This window comes from Mesoplodon bidens (genome assembly GCF_964165515.1).
Source record: "Mesoplodon bidens genome assembly, chromosome: 7".
In the NCBI taxonomy this organism is placed as follows: Eukaryota; Metazoa; Chordata; class Mammalia; order Artiodactyla; family Ziphiidae; genus Mesoplodon; species Mesoplodon bidens.
In genome coordinates, this window is record NC_138164.1 from 73056198 (window position 1) to 73079052 (window position 22855).

The following is a 22855-nucleotide window of genomic DNA, read 5'->3' on the forward strand; positions in this document are numbered from 1 at the left end:
TTTCAAATGATAAGGTACTGTCCACAGTGTATTTGTATATAAACAAAATCAGTTTATTTTCTCACTGATTTTTTTTTTTAAGGGGAAAAATGCCTCTCATTGTGCTCTTTTCTTTAGGTTCATTGTTGGGAAGGAAGAAATTCCCACACATTCTTATTCACCAGAGGCGGCATATGCAAAAGTGGAACAAAAGACTGAGAAACATGAGGAAAAACCAAGAGGAACGAATATAATTGCTCTAGTCAGGAAGCTTGTGGATTCAGTGTGAGTTCTTTATCTTGATATTTTAGCACATTTTGTCACCATTTTATATAACATTTGTACCATGCCAAGGTATTTTTGTTTTCTTTTCAGGTAATAATTTTTTTTTTTTACCAGAAACTGTGCATAGAGTTTTATAAAAAGGCACATGATGGCAAGTGAATGTTGTTTATTATTTCTAGCAGGACTATAGACCATTATCTGCCTTTAAAATAGTTTTACATGAAATTGAAATACTTTTCTATTTCAAACTAAGCAGAGTTGCAGGAGGCTAGAATAGGGAACTTCAGGAAACAGATTAATATGTGCTAATCGAATGTTTCACGTGTGGAAAGGAGAAAGAAAAATTCCAAGAGAGATTTAAGAAGATATAGATATAATAAGGAGCAAACTTTAAGTGAAGGATATTTTGCAAGAGTGGAACTTTTTAGGGCTTTGGAAATAAAATAAGAAATCTTTATTTATACAAAGAAGTCTATTTCATACAAATAAGTCTTCATTTGCATTTCAAATATTTAAGATATTTAAGAAAATAAATTTAAAGGTTTAAAATTAGAATACCAGCCAATAAAAATAATCTTGTAGTGCTATTTTAGAGAGTGTAGAATGAGGAGGCAGTATAGAAAGTTAGGGGATCAACTACAGGAAGCTGACACCCTTTAAGAAATCTGAAGACCTGTGTTTAACTCATTTTGCCCCTCCTGGCTTTGGAACTTTGAACAAGTGATTTAACCACTCTGCATCCCAAAGTCCTCATCAGTTAACTTTATTAAGGAGTGTTGCTTGCATTAAATGAAATAACATAGGAGTTTGCTTCACATACACGAGCACAGAGTAGGTACTCAAGACTTTTACTGAATTTAAAGACTTTGTCTCTTCTTCTGTACACCACAGAAGAAGGTAAAAGGAAAGAAAGGGGTGGTAGACGGCAGTAATAATTGTGGTAGGGGATCCCGTTAATGGGAATCATGTCAACAAGAATCATAGGGGAATGCAGAGAATGTGTGATGTAGGGGATCCTGTTAATGGGAATCATGTCAACAAGAATCATAGGGGAATGCAGAGAATGTGTGACGGGGGTGAATGAAGCCTTGGGTATCAGAGCTGATCGGGCCATGGCAAAACTTGTCAGAGTAGCCTCAGTGGGTGGGTCCATTGGTGTGAAAGCAGGTGCAAGATAATGTAGAAGCAGAGCAGATGACATAGGAGACTGGCAGTCCAGCACTTGGGAAGCCATCTTAATGAAAGACTAGGAAAGATTAAATGACAGTATAGTTGATAACAGAATTTAACTTCACTAGCAAAGAGAGTTTAACAGTTTCTGTGTAGTTCTGGTAGCCATGGCTGAGAGATGTCTTTGAAGAGGACACTCAGAAGTATGAAGAGTGATGGTTTACATAAGGCAGTCCTTCTCTGATTCACCCCTTTTCAGGCCCCTAGCTTTAATCACTCAACAACTTCGCATGACCAGATATGTCATATCATGCTAACGACATAAGGAATGAACTATTGCTGTCACCCTTGACTAGGGAAGGCTGCCTGTGTACTCCAGCTGCAGTGCAGCATTGAATTTCGGAGAAGGTCTTTATAATCAATTTGCAAATGGAATTAGAGAGCTAGGATATCACTCTGCAAGTTATTATCATAGACAAGAAAGAGTTAATGTGTTCCAACCATGAAGATAATTAATTAGTTGTATTCTGAAAGAGTTATAAAGACTGCTTATTTTGGAACACGAACTCTTCAAAGAGAAAGGGGGAGAGTTAAACCCACATTAGATATTCTACTTACTTTTTTACGCCTGGAGTGAGTAAATAGTCCTGGAGTAGACATACCAAATAACTAAAATAAGTGTGTCTTGAATAGTAGTCCTCCCAGCAGAAATGTTTATTAAACACTGGAATACTAAGTTGTTTACAGTTAAATCACAAACTACTTTTGAATTCCTGCATGTTCTATTTCTATATTTATTTTAAAAACTGAATTTTAAATTCTAATACTATATCATGTTTCTTTCCCAGATGTTTTCTCTCAAATATAATTAAGTATAAATTCCTGTAACCTGAGCACATTCTCATTATGATTTTTGCTCAAGTACTGACGTCATGGATGATTTATGACCATTATACGCTACAATAAACGATTTAAAGCTTCCAAAAGATTTGGCAGAGTATAGAGATAACATATACATATTTTTCATAGTTAGTCACAAATATTTACCAATATGGCTTTTCTGTTCCACATTCAAGTATTTTGACTGCAGTCACGTATCTTATACAGTGTGTCAAATGGTGAGCAGCAAAGGGAAAAAAAATCTGTTATCTTTGCTTCTGTATGTCCTAAAAAATCAAAAGATGCACACATTTAGAAACGAGTTGATAATGTTTTCTCTGTTTTTGGTTAGAGAGTTTTAAGCAGATCAACACACACACACACACACACACACACATGCACACACACACATTTTAATTATATTAGTTTTTTTGGTTTAATTTCAGATGTAAGCATGGACCAAGGCATAGATGTTGCAAACACTATGAGGATAATTGCATCTCTTATTGCATTAAAGTAAGTATATAAAATCTACTTTAATAACCACAGGGAATATGTATAGAAAAAACTTATTTATTAAAACATAATTTAAACGTAAGTGGAAAAGTTGACAATCATTGCTATCATTCTTTGCATTTGACTTGAAGAATAAGACACTTGTGAGAAATAGATAACAATTTAGCTTTTAGTATTCACTTACCAGATCCTTTGTTAAATAATTTTTACATTAGCTTACTTAATAAATGTAAAACTTACAAAGTAGAAGGTGAAGCAACAACAACAAAAAAGAGAAAAATAAAGTCAAATTAAAATTACAGTTTGTACTTTGCAATGTATCCTCATTAGAATACATCTTAGAACAAGGCCTCTGGACTGTGCTGTGTACTAGGGGATCAGCAATCAGTCACATACACCGCACAATCTGGGACAGTGGCATTTGGTTTTGGACTTGTAAAGCTGTTACATTTTTTAAGGCATGGAGGTAACTGGAGCATGTCCACAGTTGTTCTACATTAAGAAAGTTAGTTATGCCCACTGACATAAATTCCCCACTCCCTAATATACCAGGGCCGTGTAATGTACCAGGGCCGGGCTCCCTCCCCATCCCCCATCCCCCATCCCATGCCTGCCACCGCCCCCCATCCCCCATCCCACCAACTCTGAGAAGGAAGTTAATTTTCATTGCAGTTAGTCTGTCACAGGTGGCACCATCTGCTACAAGTTCTTTAGTTTTGGATGGTGCTCTAGCAATCCTGATGCTTTAGAAAATTTATGTTCTTTTTACAACATCTGATCCCCACTTTATTGATGATGAGAAGAGCAGAGTTGTACAGCACCCCAAAAGACAGCCTCCTGACTGTCCCTCTAGAAAGGGAGGGACTGTATCACATTAGTGCCTATGAATGTGAATGCCTGTGGCCGAGTGCTGTTGGTGGCACGCACCCAAGCCAACACTTACCTTTAAAGTACTCAAAGACAGAAACAGGGGTAAAATCAGTAGAGTATTTTTTCAGTTGTATAGTAGTTTCTGACACACTCTTTCCAAATCTGATTTCCTGCTCCATTTTTAAAGTGGCAAAAAAAAAAAAAAAAAAAAAAAGAATGTTGCCGGCTGCTTCAGAGTCTACCAGCTCCCAGAGAGGGTTATTATTCCCTCCAACTGGACATAATTCTAGTTCAAGGGGAAACTTCAGGAGGGGAACTAAGAAAAGCACTTTGACTAAATTAGAGGTATTTGAGAAATTTGGGGAGAGGAGAGGTGATATTTTTTAAAAAGTATACAAGAAAGTTAGTGAGAATTACTGCGCTATGAAAAAATGTAGTCATTCTTTCAAGCGTGTACCAGTACTATAAACTTGCTAATGTATGTATACATTGTAATATTATGTCCATGAATGTAGAATTATTTGGAGATTTGTGGATGAGGAATTTATATCACAAGTATAGTAAAATATTTTGACAGTGCACCTCATTATTTTATGGACTCAGTTACACCTCATGTTAAATCATACCCCTGAGTGAATATTCAGATGAATTAACATTCCCCCCAACTCACTATACTCCATTCACACGAACTTTTTGTTGATACCTGCCAATCTCTTTTTTGGCTTTGTGCTTCTTGTCCAAGCTACCCGAAATGTTTTTCTCATGCCAGCTCCTTCTCTTTTGTGTCTACTTAAACGTCACACCCTCAGTAGCCTTCCCTTACCACTCAGTCTAATATAGGATGCCCTGTTAATTTCTTTCCCAGTGCCCTGATTACTTCCTTCTCAACAATTACTGTAATCTGTAATTACTTTATGTTTATTTGTTTACTGATTTTCTCTTCCTCTAACGAGCATGGAAGCTCCATGAAGGCAAGAGCTTTGCGTCCTCTTCACTACTCTATCCCCAGCATCTAGTGTGATGTTCGTTCGGCACATGAGAGGCATTCACTGAATCTTTCCTGAATACGTGAAAGGGTGAATGAATGGAAGGATGAATAGATCTCTTGAAAATAGTGTGAAATGATTGAACATGAGTGCGATCTTTGAACCCTTAGGTTAATATTATGATATTATCAGTGACAAGATACAGATGTGACCACTTCATGCAGTAAACAAACACTAGGCAGTTTCAGTTAAGCATATGCATGATAATTCATGCTAATTGTTTGGACAATTTAATTTTCATGTTTTAACCAGGTATTAGATAGTTTCAGGTAAATTAATGAATGTTTCTTCATAGTAACTCAATTTTTTTTTTTTAAAAAAAGAAGACTGCTATCCAGAAGATACAAACCTGACCTTTGAAACTTAGCAGCAAACGCTGCTAAGAATGTAGACATTTTTCCATTCCAGTGGGGGTGAAAGAGGAGGAGGATGGGAGATCAGTATTACAGTGTATTGGCTGAATCATTTATAAAATACTATTCTTTTTGATAACATTTTGTTTCTAGATGACTGGAATTTTTCAGTCTCTCACCATTAAGTGACATCAAACTTCATTTTCCTAAAGAGGGAAATGAAATTGACCAACATTAGTCATCCTTTCCTTCCTTTTACACTGTAGATAGTTGCAGGTAATATGGAGAAATGTTGACAGCAAATGTGATTTTGTAGCAAATTTGCTTTCTTGGGTTTTGTTTAGTTTACCTTAAAGCTGCCATTCCCTAGAGATGTTTCAGCTTGACACATTGAGCACGGAAGTAAAAACCTAGATAGAATTATTTCTTTTCCTGGAAAATTCTTTAAACTTGATCGTTTAAATAGTTGACACCAAAGGTCTAAACAGATAATACAATTATTTTCTGTCAAAAGAATCTCTGCTCAAACAAATGATTAAGAGGCATTTTCTGTTAAAATTTCCAAAAGCATTTGGTTTTGTTAACTATTTTTTTTTGGAATTGCAGTGCTTTTGTTTCTAAAACTATTTGTGGTTTAGGGATTATAAATCCCAGTTATGTCAATAAAATGTCAAGAAGTAGAAGTCTGGTACATAGGTAGACTTGGCCAGTGCTTGGGAGACTTTTTAAGCCTTTGTAAATCATAGAAAGTATGTTTGCTGCAAGATTTCACGCTTATTTTTAAGGCAATTGTTTTAAAATTGTTTGAGGTTTAGGACTTAATTTTGAAAATGGCTGCAATATAAACTTGTCTTAATATTTTTAGTTCCATTTTGATTCTGCGACAATAAAATTTATATCTATCGGTCTTCAAAATTTGGTTGTAAATCAGAATTTCCTCCCAATTTTCTCTAGGGTTTTATCAGAATGTTTAGTGTGGGATACTTGATCCAGTGCTGCCTCCGGATTCCCTCTGCATTTAGGCATCTGTTTACACAGCCATCCCGGCTACTTTCTCTCTTCTACAATAAAGAAAACTTCCAGCTCGGAGCTTTTCTGGGCTCTTTTGTTAGTATATACAAGGTAAGGCTTTCAGAAGAGGAAAGAAAAGTGGGAAATAAATAACATGGCTATTGTTAAAATGAGATACGGCCTGAACTCATCTGTCATTTTTTTAATACTCCTTTCTGTAGTATTTGTAAATATCTCATCACCAAATATGCACATTATGTTGGGAATAGAGGCTGGAGATATTTCTTCTCTTAAAGCTTGAAGGTGTAGATATATTTGCATTTATACATAATATTAAAGATTTTCAAAAACTCATTTTCTTTTTTTCAACAATGTAGTCACTGAGAAAATATGAACTTCCTGATATTTCTAACATCAAAAGTGATGTATCTATTTGTTTTTTCTGAATAATTTGACTACCTGATTATTAATTTAAACATTTTCAGACCCTCCTAGCTGATATCAACCTTTGATAGAAACAGTAAGGATTTTCTCTTGTAACTGATACAAGCGATGACTTATTTTCCATCTCCCACTCATTCACTCTTTCTACTATACTCTCTCAAATAAACACAGTTAACATTCTTCCACCTCTTTCTGCATGTTCCTATAAATGTACCCACACATATATAATAAACACCCACCTAAACACATATATAGGGATCATCTGTGACACAGCACTCTGCAATTTGAAGTAATGGCCTTTTGTTTAATGGGAATCACTAATATGTAAACCATATTACTGACATATTTTATTAAACATCTAAAATTTATGTTCAAAATTTAAAGGTAAAATGTGTTAACTAAGGTTGACCTGTATGCATGTGCATGCCTGTGTGCATGTGCACACACAGTTGTTAAAAGAAATGCTGGGAAAAACTGAATTCTGGAATTATTTTGGATAAGATGGTTGTGTTTCATTTTATGATAAAGTTTACCTATAAAAGGTAGTTGTGGAGAAAGTTTTGAAATGGAAAGGAAAGAGTGGCAAACTATAAACTATAGTTAATTAATCACTTGTTATGAAATATTACTAACATTGAAAACATTTTCAAATGGTTTGACTAGGAAGCATTACTTATACCTTTGAATATATACAAGAGTTAATAGGGCAGAATATTGGTGATAATATGTTTATATTCACATTCTTTTTCATTTCTTGTGTCATAGAGTTTGTATTTACTCTTAAGATAAACTCTTAAATATTTAAATGTGGATTATCTCCAACATTTTTAGCCCAGGTTGGTTATTCTCCACCATCCAGCATATCTAAGAGCATAGGCTTTTTTGTTTGTTTACATTTTTGCTACTTATTTGCTTAGGTAATATAAACTAATGGTAATTAAACTAAGAAAAATGCAACTGGGTCAGAAAATCTATTTTAAAAAATATTCATACAGCATATTCCAAAGCCATATGTGATTTCTGAAAAATTTATCAAGTTTTTGCATCTTCTTAAGAATGTAATTAAGAGAAGGTCAGGCAAACAAACCTTATTTCTTCTGTGTCTTCTTAGTGAACTGACCCTTTTTCCATTTTGTAATGTTCCTCTTTATCCTGGTAATATTCCTTGTTCTGAAGTCTGCTATGTCTACTATTAATATAGCTACTCCAGTTTTCTTTTGATTATATTTGATGGCATATTTTCCTTCTTTAATCTTTCCGTGACCTCAGTTTAAAGGTTGGTTTCTTTTAGACCACATATAGTTGGTTCTTAGTTTTGTATCCAGTTTGGTAATCACTGTCTTTTAATTGGTATATTTAGACTCTTTACATTTAATATAGTTATTGATATGGTTGAGTTTATATCTGTTTGTATCTACTTTCTTATTAGTTTTATATTTGTTCCATTTTTTTCTTTGTTCCTCTTTTTTTTTGTCTCCTGGATTTTGGGGGTATTTTTTATGTATTTTAAATTTATATTAATTTTTTTGTATTTTTTATATTCTGTCATCACTATTGACTTATTATTTATATTTCTTTTTAAAATTTAGTGATTGTCTTAACATTTATAATAAACATTTTTAATTTATTGGTCAATATTTTCAAATAATATTATACCACTTCAGTATAGTGTAAGAATCTTACCACATCATACTTGTAATTCCTCCTTCCCATCCTTTATGCAATTCATTTATCTTTTCATATGTTACAAACCCCACAATATGCTGTTGCTATTTTTGTTTTGGACCAGGAGTCAGAAAACTTTTTCTGTAAAGGGCCAAAGAGTAGATATTTTAAGCTTTGTGGAACATATGGTCTCACTCATAACTATTCAGCTCTGATGTTATAGTGTGAAAGCAGCCATAGACAATATATAAATGAATGAGCATGGCTGTATTCCAATAAAAATTCAGCACACTGTATTAGAATTTCATATAATTTTCACATGTCACAAAATATTATTGTTTTTTATTTTTATCCATTGAGAGGTGTAAAAATATTCTAGCTTATGAGTCGTGTAAAAACAGGTGGCAGGCTAGATTTGCCTAGTGGGCCATAGTTTTCTGACCACTGCTTTAGACAGTTGATTCCTTTTTATAACAATTAAAGGTAAGAAAAACATGTCTTCTAAATTTACCTTCATTTTACCATTTCCAGAGCTCTTCATCTCTTTTTTTATACCTAAATTTTTATCTGGTATCTTGTTCCTTCTGCCTGTAGAACGACCTTTAGCATTTCTGGTAATGCAGGTCTGCAGGTAGTGCATTTTCTCAGCTTCTATCTGTCTGAGAGAGTCTTTTCCCCCCCCACACACACACATTAACATTTATTAAACATTTTGAGTATTATACACAATTTGCTTCTTTTGCTTACCAATTTTTGGCGTTTTTCTGTCAGTACTTTGTCCTTTTTAACTGCTGCAGATGTTACATTTTATAGACATATTGGTTGGTTATTTCTTACTTATCAACATTTGGGCTCTTTCCAAGTTTGAAAAAAAAATGTTGCAACAAATACTCTTGGGTCCATTTCTTTGTTCAGGATTAATTTCTAGAAGTGGAAATTCTGGGTCCAAACCCAGAATATTTTGAATATTAATTGATATTGCTAACTTACACTCTAAAAAGGTTGTCCCAATTTATAAGGCAGAAAATGCTCTTTTTTTTTTTGGATACTTAATCTAAATCTTTGCTAACATGATGGGTAAAACATGTTTTAATTCTCACTTTTTAACTCTGTGAAGTTTAGTTTCTAACTTACTAATTTTGGTTTCTAGCAATATTCATTCTCAATTTATTACCTCCTTGAATTTTTAATTTTAACCACATTATGCTTGATATTAGATTATTCTTTTTTGTAAAGAGCAGCCAATTCTTGTTTTATCATTGTAACATCCGATGGAATCTCACTGAAGATCAGAAACGAAGTCTTTTAAGGTCTCAGACCTTCTTCTTTAACCACCGAAAAGGTAGTGTCATACCTGCCTCTTTACTATCTGTGTGGAATATCCTGGCGTTCTCAACTTATAGACTCTCGGTCTGAGTGAACAGAATATTTTTCACAAGTGTGATATAGAGTAATTCACAGTCCCTCTTTTGATCTAATTTTAATAACTGAGTGCTAGCTCTTCTATTTATAATCCATTTCTGACCTTTGGACCCATCTGCCTAGCTCCTAGCTCTATAGGCTCTGGTTTCAACTTATGCTACCAGGGGACTCTCCCACTTTGGGCTGTCTTGGTAGATATTCTACCCTAGGTAGGTGCTGGTAACCTATTCTTGACCCTTGCTGGGCATTCAGGCAGTTACAGCAAGAAATGTTTCACAAATGGTATCTGATACAGCCTAGTTAAGATTAATGGGGAATAAAGGTACTTTGCTTAGAAATAATTATCCATAGATCTAAAGTCAACAAAAGTCTTTACAACAAAAAAATGCATAATTTTTTTTGAGGGTGGGAGGAGGAGGCTTGAAATAGATCAGAAAACACTTTCATATTAACTGTTCTTTTCATATTCTTCAAATCTGTACTTAATGCCTTTCTCCTCCTGGACATCAGAAGGAACACCTGGATATTCTGGGAGAAGTTTATATTTTTCCAAATCAGTTTCTGGAAAAAATGTGTCACTTTCAAATTCCTGCATGATCCTTGTCACAGATAGTCGAAAATGGCCTGGCCTGTTCATGGCTTCCTTGTAAACGGAACTGTGTCCCACTGTCCAAACCATGTCCACTTTATTTGTTAATTCCAGTTGCTCAATAAGTTTTAAGGCATCATCCAGACTTTTGGCAAGAAAATGAGCTCCCTGTGGAGGTACCTTGAGTTCTCTACTGAGAACTATATTAATTCTGTCCTTTAAAGGTCGATTCTTCTCTGGAATGGAGAACCAGGTCTTCCTACCCTTAATTGCCAAATTCTGTTTACCTTCTACTGAAGAAGTTGTGGTCATTCTTTGGAAATACCTGTATTCATTCCTTAGCGGGGGCCAGGGCAGGTCTCCGTTCTTGACGATGGCTCGTCCCCGATCTTGCCAATGTTCTGTGTTCTGGGACACAGCAACGATGCAGTTTAGCGGATGAACCATGACAGCAGCAGAAAACACTTCCGAGCTAGCACGTCACACCGACATGGGGATTACCCACCAGCTTGTTGCGAAATTTCTGAGAGAGTCTTTATTTCACCTTCATATTGAAAAATGTTTTCTCTAAGTATAGGATTCTGACTTGACAGAGTTGTAGCTTATCCAGCTTTTTCTCCTTGTTAGAATGGGAGTGATACTTTTCCCAGCATTCTACATCTAAGCAAAAGTAGAATTTTTGAATTCATTTTGAAAAATCATTACAATGAAAATTTTATGTATAATTTCTTAATAGGGTCTATCCAAACAGTAACGTTATAACAGGTTACTGTTCATAATTTTCCCAATCATATATTCAGTTTGACTTTAATAAGATCACCAATTTGCCTCCAAGGTCAGCTAATGACTCACCCATTACAGATGTTACATGCATTTTTTTTCCTAGAACTGAAACAACTGAAGTCATTGTATTTTCTTCTTGATACAGGGTACTAGTTGCTTCCTGCGCTGGGTCAGAAATCTGGATGATGAACTGCATGCCATTATAGCTGGTAAAGCAATGATAAAATACATATATTACTATTGCATCCATCAGTAGTAGGAATGAAACAGACATGGTTTTCAAATTCATCTGATTTCTTTGTATCTTCCTTTTTCTGTCATAGAATCCCCATTAAGGCACTAGTACAAACATTTTGTATTTGTGAAGTTTAACATATCAAGGCTCTCTTGCCATCTGATGTTTCGGGTTGGCAATATAATGACTTGGGTATCTGTCCTGCTACAGGCCAGAAATTCTAGGGAATGTGTCACAAAAGAACATAAAGACTTAAAATATTATATAAGTGACTAGTGGAAGTGTAGTTAGATTTCTTAAAATATTCTGATTTTACCACTGGCAAGTGATGTATTTTTAATAATAATTTTTTTAGGAACTCAAGTAATTTTATAAAAATAAAAACTAAACATGTTCTGTGAGTTCAGTCTATGTATTACTTAAGTTAAATAGACAATTTTTCAGATATTTATTAGTAATATCCCTAATATTAGTATTCCAGGCCTCCTACCACCTTGGTTTTCCATTTATAGAATGAAAGTAATGGAGGGAAGTGTGATGACAGCACTAAACGTAATTTGAGCTGTTAGGAGAGTAGATGAATGACTATTTCCACTTAAAATCAGAAATGATACCAGTAACCTTTATAAAATTATTTTAAAAAATCATTGTACTTGGTAAGACCACTGCTGTTTTGAAAAGTTAAATTTAGAATGTAGTTTCTTGTGATATGTATATAAGAACTGTGGTTTCTAACTCTAAAGGTCAATTTTTAAGTTTAAAATATGTGATAATAAATAAGAATTCACCCCATTTTAATGTCATCACTTATATTACTGCCCTTGATTTTGTTGTAACAAAAGGCAGTGCTACAAATCAGTTCTTTCCTGTTTAAGTGAATCAACATTTCTGAGTGACTTAATAACAGAGAAATACTTTGAGTTCTGATCAGTTTTGCCTTATTTGTTGTTTCAGGATTTTTGGCGGGAATATCAATGATGTTTTATAAAAGCACAACAATTTCCATGTATTTAGCTTCCAAATTGGTAGAGGTAAGCAAACATGTTTAAACACATACAACCAAAGGATACAGAGCTTTTTAGCTGCTTTAGTAGTAAAAGTTTCAAAAGCAAATTCTAATCCTATAAAAGTACTTACAAAGTCAATTCTCCTATTTCTTCTTTTTTCTTTGTGTTATTTTCAAATATACACAAGCATAGGAGGAATAATGTGATAACCCTCATGTACCCATCATACAGCTTCAAGAGTTAACAGCATTTGGCCAATCTCCTTTCACCTATACTGCTCCAAACCCCCAAGTACCAAATTATTTTAAAACAAATCCCAGAGATCAAATCACTTCATCCATAAACAACTGAGGAGAAAGAGTCCTTAAAAAATAAAACTAAAGAATAAGGACTCCTTAAAAACAAGCAAATCACCAATGCCATCAGGGTATAATCAAAATACATGTCATAAATTTTAAAAACCTGGTAATTCTTTAATATTATCGTTATCCAATTAGAGCTTGCATTTTCAATATTACCTCACAAATGTCTTTTGCAATCCCTTTGTTTTAGTTGAGATCCAGAGTCTCTTTTTAGTTTATAATAGTCATCCCTCACCCTTTCTTCTTTTCTTCCCCCTTTCTTTTTTTCCTTGCCATTTATTTGTTGACAATCTACGTTATTAGTTCTTTGGAATTTCCCACATTCTGGATTTTGCTGATTGCATCCTCACTGGTGGTGTTATAACATGTTCCTTTAACTCATGTATTGTCTGTAAACTGTAAATTAGATCTAGAGCTTTAAGCAAGTTCAGGTTCAGTTTCTTTTAGGGGGATGGTAGTGGCAGAAAAACTTCACATTTACTGTGTGTGTGAATTCCTATTATATCACATTAGGAAACACAAAAATGTCGGGTTGTCTCTCTTTTTGTGATGCTAAGATGGATCAGTGGCCTCAGTGTTGATAGAGCCAACATAAGGTTCCCCATCTTTTACCCTATTGTTTTAGCAGCCATTAATGACCAGGGGTTATTATTTCACTGAGGGTTGCAAAATCATCATAATCTAATATTATTGTTTCTTCTGCATTTATTAGTGGGAATTCTTCAAAAAGAACTTTCCCTTTCAGCTGTTTGGTTACTGTGAGATCATCTGTTCACAAAGTCATAAGAAAGTGCTTGATTACTTCCCTTTATTTGCTAATGTTTGGAATGAGTTAGTCCCTAGCGTCCTGCAAAGTTGACCTGTAAGTCTTTGTTGTCAGGTGTCTTTATGAAGACATGGAGTTTAACGTATTTGATTCGTTTCAACCTATTGCAGTCATTATGCTCAAATTGCCCCATCTTTGGCCATGAGAGCCTCTTCAAGTTGACTCCTGTTTCTTTTTTGATGTAATGCCGGTATCTTTGATAGTTTTCTTGCTTTGTGATAAAACAAGATATTCTAGGCTCACCTGGGTGGTTTCCTGCTCCAGACATAGAATCAGCCTTCTCCAATGGCATCTAGTTTCTTTTGGTGAGCAATGGTATTTAGAAAACTTTAGTTTGGGTGCTAACGGTTTTTTGCTCCTAGGCTAGTCATTGTTTCTTGGTCTTTCCAGTGAACAGAGTTAGAGCATCCTATTTTTTTCCCCTTTCTTTTCAGAGAAAGAGAAAATAATTAGGAGCACATTGATGTTTTCAATTCAAAGTTCAGGTTCTAGATTTTATTTAACTTGTTTGATTTTTAAAAAGTTTTATCTCACTGAAAAATCTGTGTCCCTAATGACATTAAGAAAATTACATATTTGTTTTATCCAAATGAGAGAGAGAGAGAGAAAGAGGCAGGGGAGGAGGCATTTATTTTTTCTCAGTGCCTTTGGAAGCCATTGGGGAGCTTTAAGCGTGGAAATGACGTGATTTAATTCACATTTTAAGAAGAATATTCTGGCTATTATATAGAGAATGGATTAGAGGCAAGACTGGAATCTGGGAGAAAACCGTTAGTCTCAGGCAGAAAATGGTGGCTTGTGTCAGGATGGTAGCAGTAGAGATGGAGAAAAGTACACAGATTTGGTGTATGTTTAGGAGATAAAGTTGGCAGGACTTGCTAATAGGAAAAGGGGAGTGAGAGAATATAATTTTTTTCCCTAGCTGGCAAAAAATATATTCTTTGACATAGGGGCCATCCAACATTGAGATCTAGTTTGTAAAATGTTTCTCTAAACGGCTAGAGGTTTTAAAGCCAAGCAGTGGTATCACTCTGTTTCTTATATCAACAGATCGTATCTGATAAGTGTGCTGATGAGAACCTTTTTTTAAATGCAGGAAGTTAGAAGTATAAGCCTACTATGTCCTTTGTGGAATTAATGACTATGGTATAATAGGCAATCATTTTCCTATGATTGAAGTTAATTTTATATTAAAATGCTGTATTACTATATAATGCATATTAAGTGAACATCACCTGTATAGGCAACTTTTTCTTGGAAAAAATTATTTCCAAGACATATTTATTGAGTATCGATTATGTTCCCATTACTGCGATGGTGCTGGTAAGCATATAGAAGTATAGGATACAGTCCCAACTCTTCATTAACTTAGACTCTAGGTCAACAGATAAGTTTTATTGTAGGAAATAATTAGGAACACAATGATCCTATATATCAAGAGATACCTGTTTCACATAACGTTTCTATGATGCCATTCTACCACATCTGAATTTCATTTTTGTTAACAGGAATACACTACAGTATATCTGTACCTTGTAATATATTATCATATTACTTTCAAAATAATGGCCCATGTTTATCTTGTTACTGAAGTAGATTATAAATCTCTTTGTACATATCTTACAGATTGAAGTTAATTTTATATTAAAATGCTATATTAATACATAATATTAATTAAAAATCAGCTGTATAAACAACGTTTTTCTTGGAAAAAAATTATTTTATGTTCTTTATTTCATGGTCCACTCATGTCTTCTTAAAGCTCCCTCCAACCTATTGAAACACCATTCTGTCTTGGTCATATTTCCACTTTTCTTACTTGTTTCACTTTAGCATTCCTACGTTCCAGAAAACCCATTTCCATGAATTATCCTTTGTTCCATCCATATAAATTTGCTGGAAACTCCCCATACATGTCATGTATTTTCACCCTGTTTGTTACCCCTGCTTTTCCTCTCTTATCTAGTTGTTGATGTTAGGCCTCTTAGAAAGCAGCAGTATTAAAAGTGGGGTCAGCAGACTAGTGCTGGTCTATGAACTGTTCATTACCATACCAGTTCATGACAAGGAAAGGATAGAAATTGAGAGGAAGCATTTGGAAACCTTATAGCAACTTGATGGAGTAATTTGTTTTTTGAATGTAATAGTGAAAATTTGGTTCAATTCTAGTAATTCATTTTTATTGTATTATAAAAGCATCACGCCATGATTGTTAGAAATTTTTTTTTTTTTAAAAGTGGTTCTTCACTGCAGATGGTTTGAGATGCCCACTACTCAATGTAGTCATTTCTGAAATTCTCCTTGGTCCTTTGTCCTAGACAGAGTAGTTGCTCCCTCCTCTGGGGAGCCCATATATATATATATATATATATATACACACACACACACACACACATATATATATATATTTGAGATAAACATAGATATACGTACATACACATGTGATGATCTACACATCTAATCAATATAGATATCTTGTAACCTTATTAGAGTGTGTTAGTTATTTCTTATGCGCTAATCAGGTTTACACCAGTACATGTTTAATGAATGAATGAATAGATCTAACAGAGAAGGGAAGACTTGGGCATTGTACAAACAGCAGTGAAGAATAAATACCATGAAAGAGGTAGAAATAAAGTGCTGTTGAATTTCACAGAAAAGTATTATTACTGGCATCTGGGGTTTGGGGTGAGTGAATGAGGGAAAGGGAAGGGCTGACACTTAACATGTCAGGGAAGTAGCTATGATTTGAGCTCTGAAAGGATTGTTAGGATTTTGAAAGGTAGAAAAAAATAGTTGTAGATAGGGAACGTATCACTCCATCTTATTGGTAATGCTATTTAAAGTTGTTTTCTTTATAAATCTTGCGCTATGTGCTTGTTTTGCAGACAATGTATTTCAAAGGTATTGAAGCAGGAAAGTTTCCCTATTTTCCCCATGCAGACACTATCATCTATTCCATCTCTACGGCAATTTGCTTCCAGGCAGTAAGTATAACTTTTTCAAATGAGAAGTAGAATTATTTCTGTTTCTAGTGTATATTAAACCAATGGGGGAAAAATAAAGGCCTGGGAACATTTCCAGTTTTTACATTTTATGCTTTTTTTGTTTTATTAGCAAGATAGCTTGCAAGTTTCAAATCATTAAACATGTTAACTTAGTGGGCTAGGTCATGTTTTATGAACACAACAATTTTTAGGTTTAAATAGAGTGCAATTTTTGTAGGAGAATTATCACTCTAGTACCTTGGCTAGAATGCCCTAACTTAATTTTACTTCAAAAAAAAAGATACCATGGGCATAAATATGAATAATTGCTTTTCCCCAGTATTACTCAGGCAGTGAGGATAGGGGTAGAATCTAGTTTAATAGAAGCATCGTTCAATCTCTTTAAGTTCTGCAATCACTGTTATTGATGTTAATGGTCTTAGGGCTTTTGCAAAGTTTTGGGGACAGCTTTTATTTGCAGTTTGTCACAGTAATGCTGCTAAGTTGGTAAACTTACTGTAACTAGCGAAGTGCCAGCTATCTAATGGTTATCTAGTAAACGCTTCGCAATAATAATGACTATTAACTCAATTATTATTCCGTGAGCAATATTCCTATTTGAAGGCATATTTACAAAGATTCTTGAGTTATCAACTTAAACATTAATACATGTTTTTCTTACTACTGTCATCACTGTCGTTTTTTAAATACAGTGAACAATAAAAATAGAGATAAATATGTTCTGTTGCCTAAGACTGCTGATAATATTTGCTGTTTACTAAAAGAAGTCTCACATTGAATATTCTAATCTTAGGCTGTCATGGAAGTTCAGACCTTGAGACCATCTTACTGGAAGTTCCTTTTAAGGCTCACCAAGGGCAAGTAAGTGACTGAGATGTTTTAACTGGTCATAGAAAAAAAGCAATTTCCATAAAAAAAAGATTTTGAATCTTTTGTTTACTTGAGGGAATATTCTTTCAGTGGTAAAGTAGGTATCTAGCTATAAATCAAATATGACCTAAAATTTAATAAGAATAACATGGGGCATTCTTTTAGTGAACATTATTTTGACTATTTTTTTCCCTATATTATTTTAGATATTTTAAGTGTTCTAGATTAATATGTTGACTTACAAACTGCTGATAAGTTACTATATAACATTCTTAAGTCTCACTTTTAAAATCTTTGATCTCTTCTTTTTGATTAAAAACATTACACAGATTCATTAGAAATCATGCCTGAACAATTGACTGATATCCACTTTGGAAAAATAATCATATTCTTTTGCCTGATATTGTAAGCACATTTTTCTTTGCCTTTACTGTCATATTCTTTATTATTGTTGTTGTTGTTAGCATTTCCTGATTATAATCTAATTCTTTGGGAGGCAGGTTGACCTGATAGAAAGACCATGAGCTTGGGAATTGAACAGGCCTAGGTTTGACTGCAGTTCTGATACCCTTAGCTGTGTCACCGGTTGGGAAAATTCTTTACCATCATGAGCCTCAAGTTTCTTTCTCTCTTCAATGAAACAATAATACATACTTTGTGGGAAAATCTTGATGTTTGTGGCAGCCTTTAGCACCTAGTAGGCATTCAGTAAATAGCAGCTGCCATTAATATTAGTAATAGCGAACAGTTGTATAGTGCTTACTATGTCCCAGAAATGGTTTTAAGATACACACGTACACACATACAACATACATATACATACATATGTGTTTAATCCTTAAAGTAGCTCTGTGAGACAGGTACTATTAATATCTTGCTTTTACAATGTGAGGAAACTGAGATGCACACAGAGGTTAAACACCTGCCAGAATCACAGAGCTAGGAAAGGACAGAGCTAGGATATGAGCCAGGCAGTCTGACTGCAGAATTCTTCCTCTTAGCCATGACACTGTGTATCCTCTGTATTATTATTATTTAATCATTTATTTCTTTGTCATTTAGGTTTTTTTGCACATCAATGAGTTTAACCAGTTGATTATTTCGGAAGGGAACATACTTTGGGAAGGATCTAAAAATCACATTTATTGGCTCTTGGAATAATGATACTGGCCAATGACTCAAAACTAATTTCACCTTGGTATCTTCCCCAGAAAAGAACGGCTTGTGATCAGGCACAGAGACACAGAAGGTCCATCCTGCACATTAGCTAAAATATATGTCTTTTAAAAATTTTATATCTCTTAGGTTGGGGGATGGATAAAATGAGGGTGTGTTTTTACTATGTTGTGTCTGTTAGAAATTTGAAAACCTATATGCTGTTTGCCCTTCAGTCACATTTGGATGTATTTTCTGTTGACTGTGAGACATTAAAATTTCAATTATGAGAGGAATTACATTTAATACCTTTGCTTGTCAGTAAATGTTAGCGCATTCATTATACATTTAGCTTCTTGTGATTTTATTCATCAGAAAAATCACAATGAACCTATATTTCTATTTGACACAATCTAGTGGAAAGGATTCTAGAAGAGTTTGAAATAATGATGGTAATCTCTGGGGTTTCAGTTTGGGGGATTATCATCTTTTTAAAGAAAATATGAGACAGTGAATCTTGAGGAAGAGTATCAAAGTGACTTTTGAATCTGCCATTGAGTCTTTTGCCATGTCAGCCTTTTCGGTCTTCCCATCCCATGAAAGATAAGTCAAATGGAGTGAATCATCTTCTTTTATAAACTTCATTAAGTACTTGTTCCCTGTGTCCTCTGTTTTACAGATTTGCCGTCATGAACCGAAAAGTCCTTGATGTTTTTGGTACTGGTGCATCTAAACACTTTCAGGACTTCACCCCTAAGTTGGATCCAAGATACACAATTGTAACACCAGAGTTGCCCATCGAGTTTTCTTGAAGATGACTGTAACTTATTTAACGTGACTTAATGTTTCATTATTTTGTCCTAGAGAGTTAATTATGTTGAACACAAAGAAGGGGGCCCGAGCTTGAACGTCAGTGTTATTTCAATGACAGACGCTCTTTTTTTTGTTTTTCTTACCAATCAGAAATACAGAAGCTTTTCAGGAAAGTGTTGCTTAATAATTAAGCTCCCTCTATAGCCAGAATCTCATTCTGGATCACTGTAATGGTTGACATTATGATATATTATTATCGATTAAATTATATCCACAGCAATATTAAATAATCTATGTAGAAATGTAGTGACAGATAAGAGTATACTTAAAATTACTTTAAAAGATGTTTTACTTCATTCCAATATAATTCTTGGTTAAAACTAAGAATATTTCTACATTTTAGGATACAAAGGATCACGGGTACATGGATTTGGTCTGTAATTTTTTTTTTTTTTAACTTCTGAATTGGTAACTATAGTAGTGAAATGTTATGGGTATGGAGTAGCTCTTCACAGACAGTGCTGCTTTATTTAGTATAGAGCAAATTAATTGGAGAAAGTGGCCATTCTTACTTCAGGGATGCAAAGACGGGTATCATACTGTTGGGATAAATGCCGTGGTATCCGTGCTCTTTTTCTACTGATACCTTCATCTCTCTCCATGATCAGCTGGGTTCTTTGGCAGCCCAGTGAACCTATATATTAGTGGCAGGTTAGGAGCAAATGGAAATTGACATATCTGATAAAGTTGAAACATATGTTTTAATCTTTTACAGAAGCATTACACTTGAATATTCAAAAACAAATGAAGTTACTTTTAAACCTCCTGTAGGTTTATTATGTTTCTTTTCATTTATAAGTGCTGAATTCTTCATAGCTAAGTTTGTATGCTGTTGTCGATTTAGAAGGGATCAAATTCTATGGAACAAAAGTAGTTTGGGCAAGTTTGGCAGTTTATTCCCTCAGCTGTTTCACCTATATGGATGTTTGACAACTAAAAACATTCTAAAAATCCAGTGGTGGTTTAAAAGTCCACTTCATAATTGGATGCAGGTTCTCTAGCCTCTTTTCAAAAAATCATTGTCGTCACTTTTACTCATGTTAGAGCAAAGAAGTGACAAAATGTAGTCACTGCTGATTATGAATTAGTTCAGGACAGCTTTGATTGAAATATGATCACTCTTTAGAGTTTTTCAGGGACAAGTTATTCTTTTCTAAGTTAATGCAAGGCTTAAGTGGTTGTGATATGTTACATTACAATTAATGTAACATATAGGGATAATGGTATATTTTTTTAATATAATTTTGTTGCTGAAAAGTTTTAGGCTGCTGTAAATTAATTATGCAGTAGAACTTGTGTAGCAATAAGAGTTATAACCCAGACTTTTTAAATGCTTAATCCTCCATATTCAATTTCATCAAGCCTTGTATACTTCTGTTTACATGTAATTCTAACCTTGGTTGTTTTGGCAGATTGAAACCAAACAAAAAAAGACAGAGTATCAGCGAGAGCCAGTTTAATTAGACCAAAATTTTGCAGTGTGATTAGCTTTTTAGGATTGACTTGTCTATTAGGCAATACTGTTAAAGGATCCTTTTGGCTTCAGACTTCCAAATTGATTAATAAATTCAGTTTTAAGTTTTTATTCACTGGAATCAAAATGATTATTAGTACTGTGTTTACTTTTAAAAATGAACTATTATAGCAGTGAAGAAAGCACTGCTACTTGCATCTCATTTTCTCTATTCAGAAATCATGTTTATAATATTTTTCCTGTCAGTTAAACAGAAAACTTTTTAATCCATAAGTTATTGTTTTCATTCAGATTAAAAGACTATGAAATTGGAAGACAAATTCTACTGAGGTATGATGAGATTGTTTAGTGAAATTTTACTGGTCAAAAGGTGCATTCCTGTGATTTATTTTTTTTTTAACACAAGCTATAGTCATCTTTTATCTTATAGAAAGTATGAAATGAAATAACCATCATGAAGCAGAGTCATACAATGAATGTATAGCTGGAATGAACAGTTAACTAGTTTGCAGTGGTGAATAGAAAAGGACAATTTGATTTCATTGGGACAGACTGCAAAGTATTGAGCAAACACAAGGAAACTGTGTTTGTATTCCTGAATTCAATCAAAATGAATGTGTTTCTACCTCTAACTAACCAGGTATGGATTGGCAACTTGGCATCATAAATAAAGTCAAATAGATGTGTCCATTCCAAAACATGTTTTTTAGTCTATTTATACTCCGAAGAAATCCTATCTATGGTAAGTTTCCTTCCGCTAGACCTGATTATATTAAACACTTACTATGCCCTCTTAGTATTTCCTACATCTTTATATAGACTGAAAAACAGTGCATTGAGGTGCTTAATAGGATTACGGTTGTTTCCTGTATTAATTAACTATTTCCTGTATTAGTAAAATCCTACAGTTAGTACCAACCAAGTGAAGAAACAAGTTGCATGATAACAAATTGTCTCAATTCTGTTAGAGTCTTACCCATTTTTCATCAGATAGTTTAGTCCATTTTATTACCCGTTTCTGAAATAAAACCTTTTGATTCGGTTGTCTTTTTTTTTTTTTAATAAATTCTGTGATCTCTTCTGTAACTTTTCTTGACCTGTAAACATTGTCGTCTCTCAGTTGATGCCTAGTATATTTTTTGCCTTCATTTCTTCTTTAGTCAGTGGTTATTTAATTTAGAATTTTATCTTTTTACTCGTTGCTCTTAGATTTTAGAATTTACTTTCTTCTCGAACAAAAGTGTCTTTCAGGACAAAACCCAAATCGGTCAGTTGTCACACAGTGTGTTCTTGTTGAGCTTGTGTATTCATCTTCTTGTAGATTTTGTCTAGGCTAACAATTGATTTAGTTGTTAATGCTGACAAAATTGTTTCTGCTTGTATGTTATCACATTCCTGAGTTTCTGAGTCCTCTGATAATGTCTAGTTAAGGAGAATCAGTTTTCTTTACCTTCAAGGAGCTTCGTCCACTTGCTATGGCACATCCTCCTCGCAGTGGGGGTCAAGTGGCCTCTCTGCAGGGCTAGAGGGGCGTGCCCACTGGGAGCAGTGGCCTGGTGTTTTTGCTGCCTTTGAATCAGAAGTCACCAAGCCCTTAGAGCCCTTGAATTCTCCCTGTGATTTATTTTTATTACTATAAGTAGAAAGTAATTTGTCAGATCAACAGAATCTTCTTGCACAGATGCTTTTTTGCTCCACAAAGAGAAAAGTATTCACGTCTGAACAGTGATTTTGCTAACATACCTGACAAACTTTATCTCCCCTAACACCTTGACCTGTGGCTGCTTATCTCTTCAGTATTCATTTTCAGATAGATGATTTAGGTAGCTGAAAATGAGTGACCAAGAAGAAGACCTAAGAAAAACAATAAGAAATAACTGTCTTCTGTGGGGCTGGGCTAAGGCCAGCTTAATTGTGGATGCTCAGGAGACTGTTCTTACAGTCGCCGTAACCCTGTGCCTCCTCCTCATAGCCCTTTCCTGCTGGTGCTTTAGCTGGCTCTGCAATTCCTTCTTGTGGAGTTGGCAAGGAAA

The 22855-nt window shown here is 34.3% G+C and overlaps 2 protein-coding genes across 3 annotated transcripts in view; one reads left to right on the top strand and one right to left on the bottom strand.

Annotated features, from left to right (window-relative positions):
• TMEM135 (transmembrane protein 135) overlaps window positions 1-21520 on the top strand; it is a 240567-nt gene extending 219047 nt beyond the window's left edge. Inside the window, exons 8-15 of one of the 2 annotated variants that reach the window (XM_081241468.1) lie at window positions 118-264; window positions 2760-2829; window positions 6053-6220; window positions 11158-11221; window positions 12202-12278; window positions 16331-16429; window positions 17244-17311; window positions 19155-21520. In XM_081241468.1, coding sequence (XP_081097594.1) covers window positions 118-264; window positions 2760-2829; window positions 6053-6220; window positions 11158-11221; window positions 12202-12278; window positions 16331-16429; window positions 17244-17311; window positions 19155-19287 — 826 coding nt within the window. In that variant the 3' untranslated portion in view covers window positions 19288-21520. The remainder of the gene's footprint in view (window positions 1-117; window positions 265-2759; window positions 2830-6052; window positions 6221-11157; window positions 11222-12201; window positions 12279-16330; window positions 16430-17243; window positions 17312-19154) is intronic. The other variant, XM_081241469.1, reaches the window with a different exon arrangement.
• On the bottom strand, window positions 10089-10871 carry LOC308620714 (dihydrofolate reductase-like; the record flags this gene model as incomplete). Its single annotated transcript, XM_081240632.1, has 1 exon — window positions 10089-10871. The coding sequence occupies exon 1, from the start codon at window positions 10674-10676 to the stop codon at window positions 10089-10091; it is 588 nt and encodes a 195-aa protein (XP_081096758.1). The 5' UTR covers window positions 10677-10871.
• Window positions 21521-22855: the final 1335 nt, after the last annotated feature.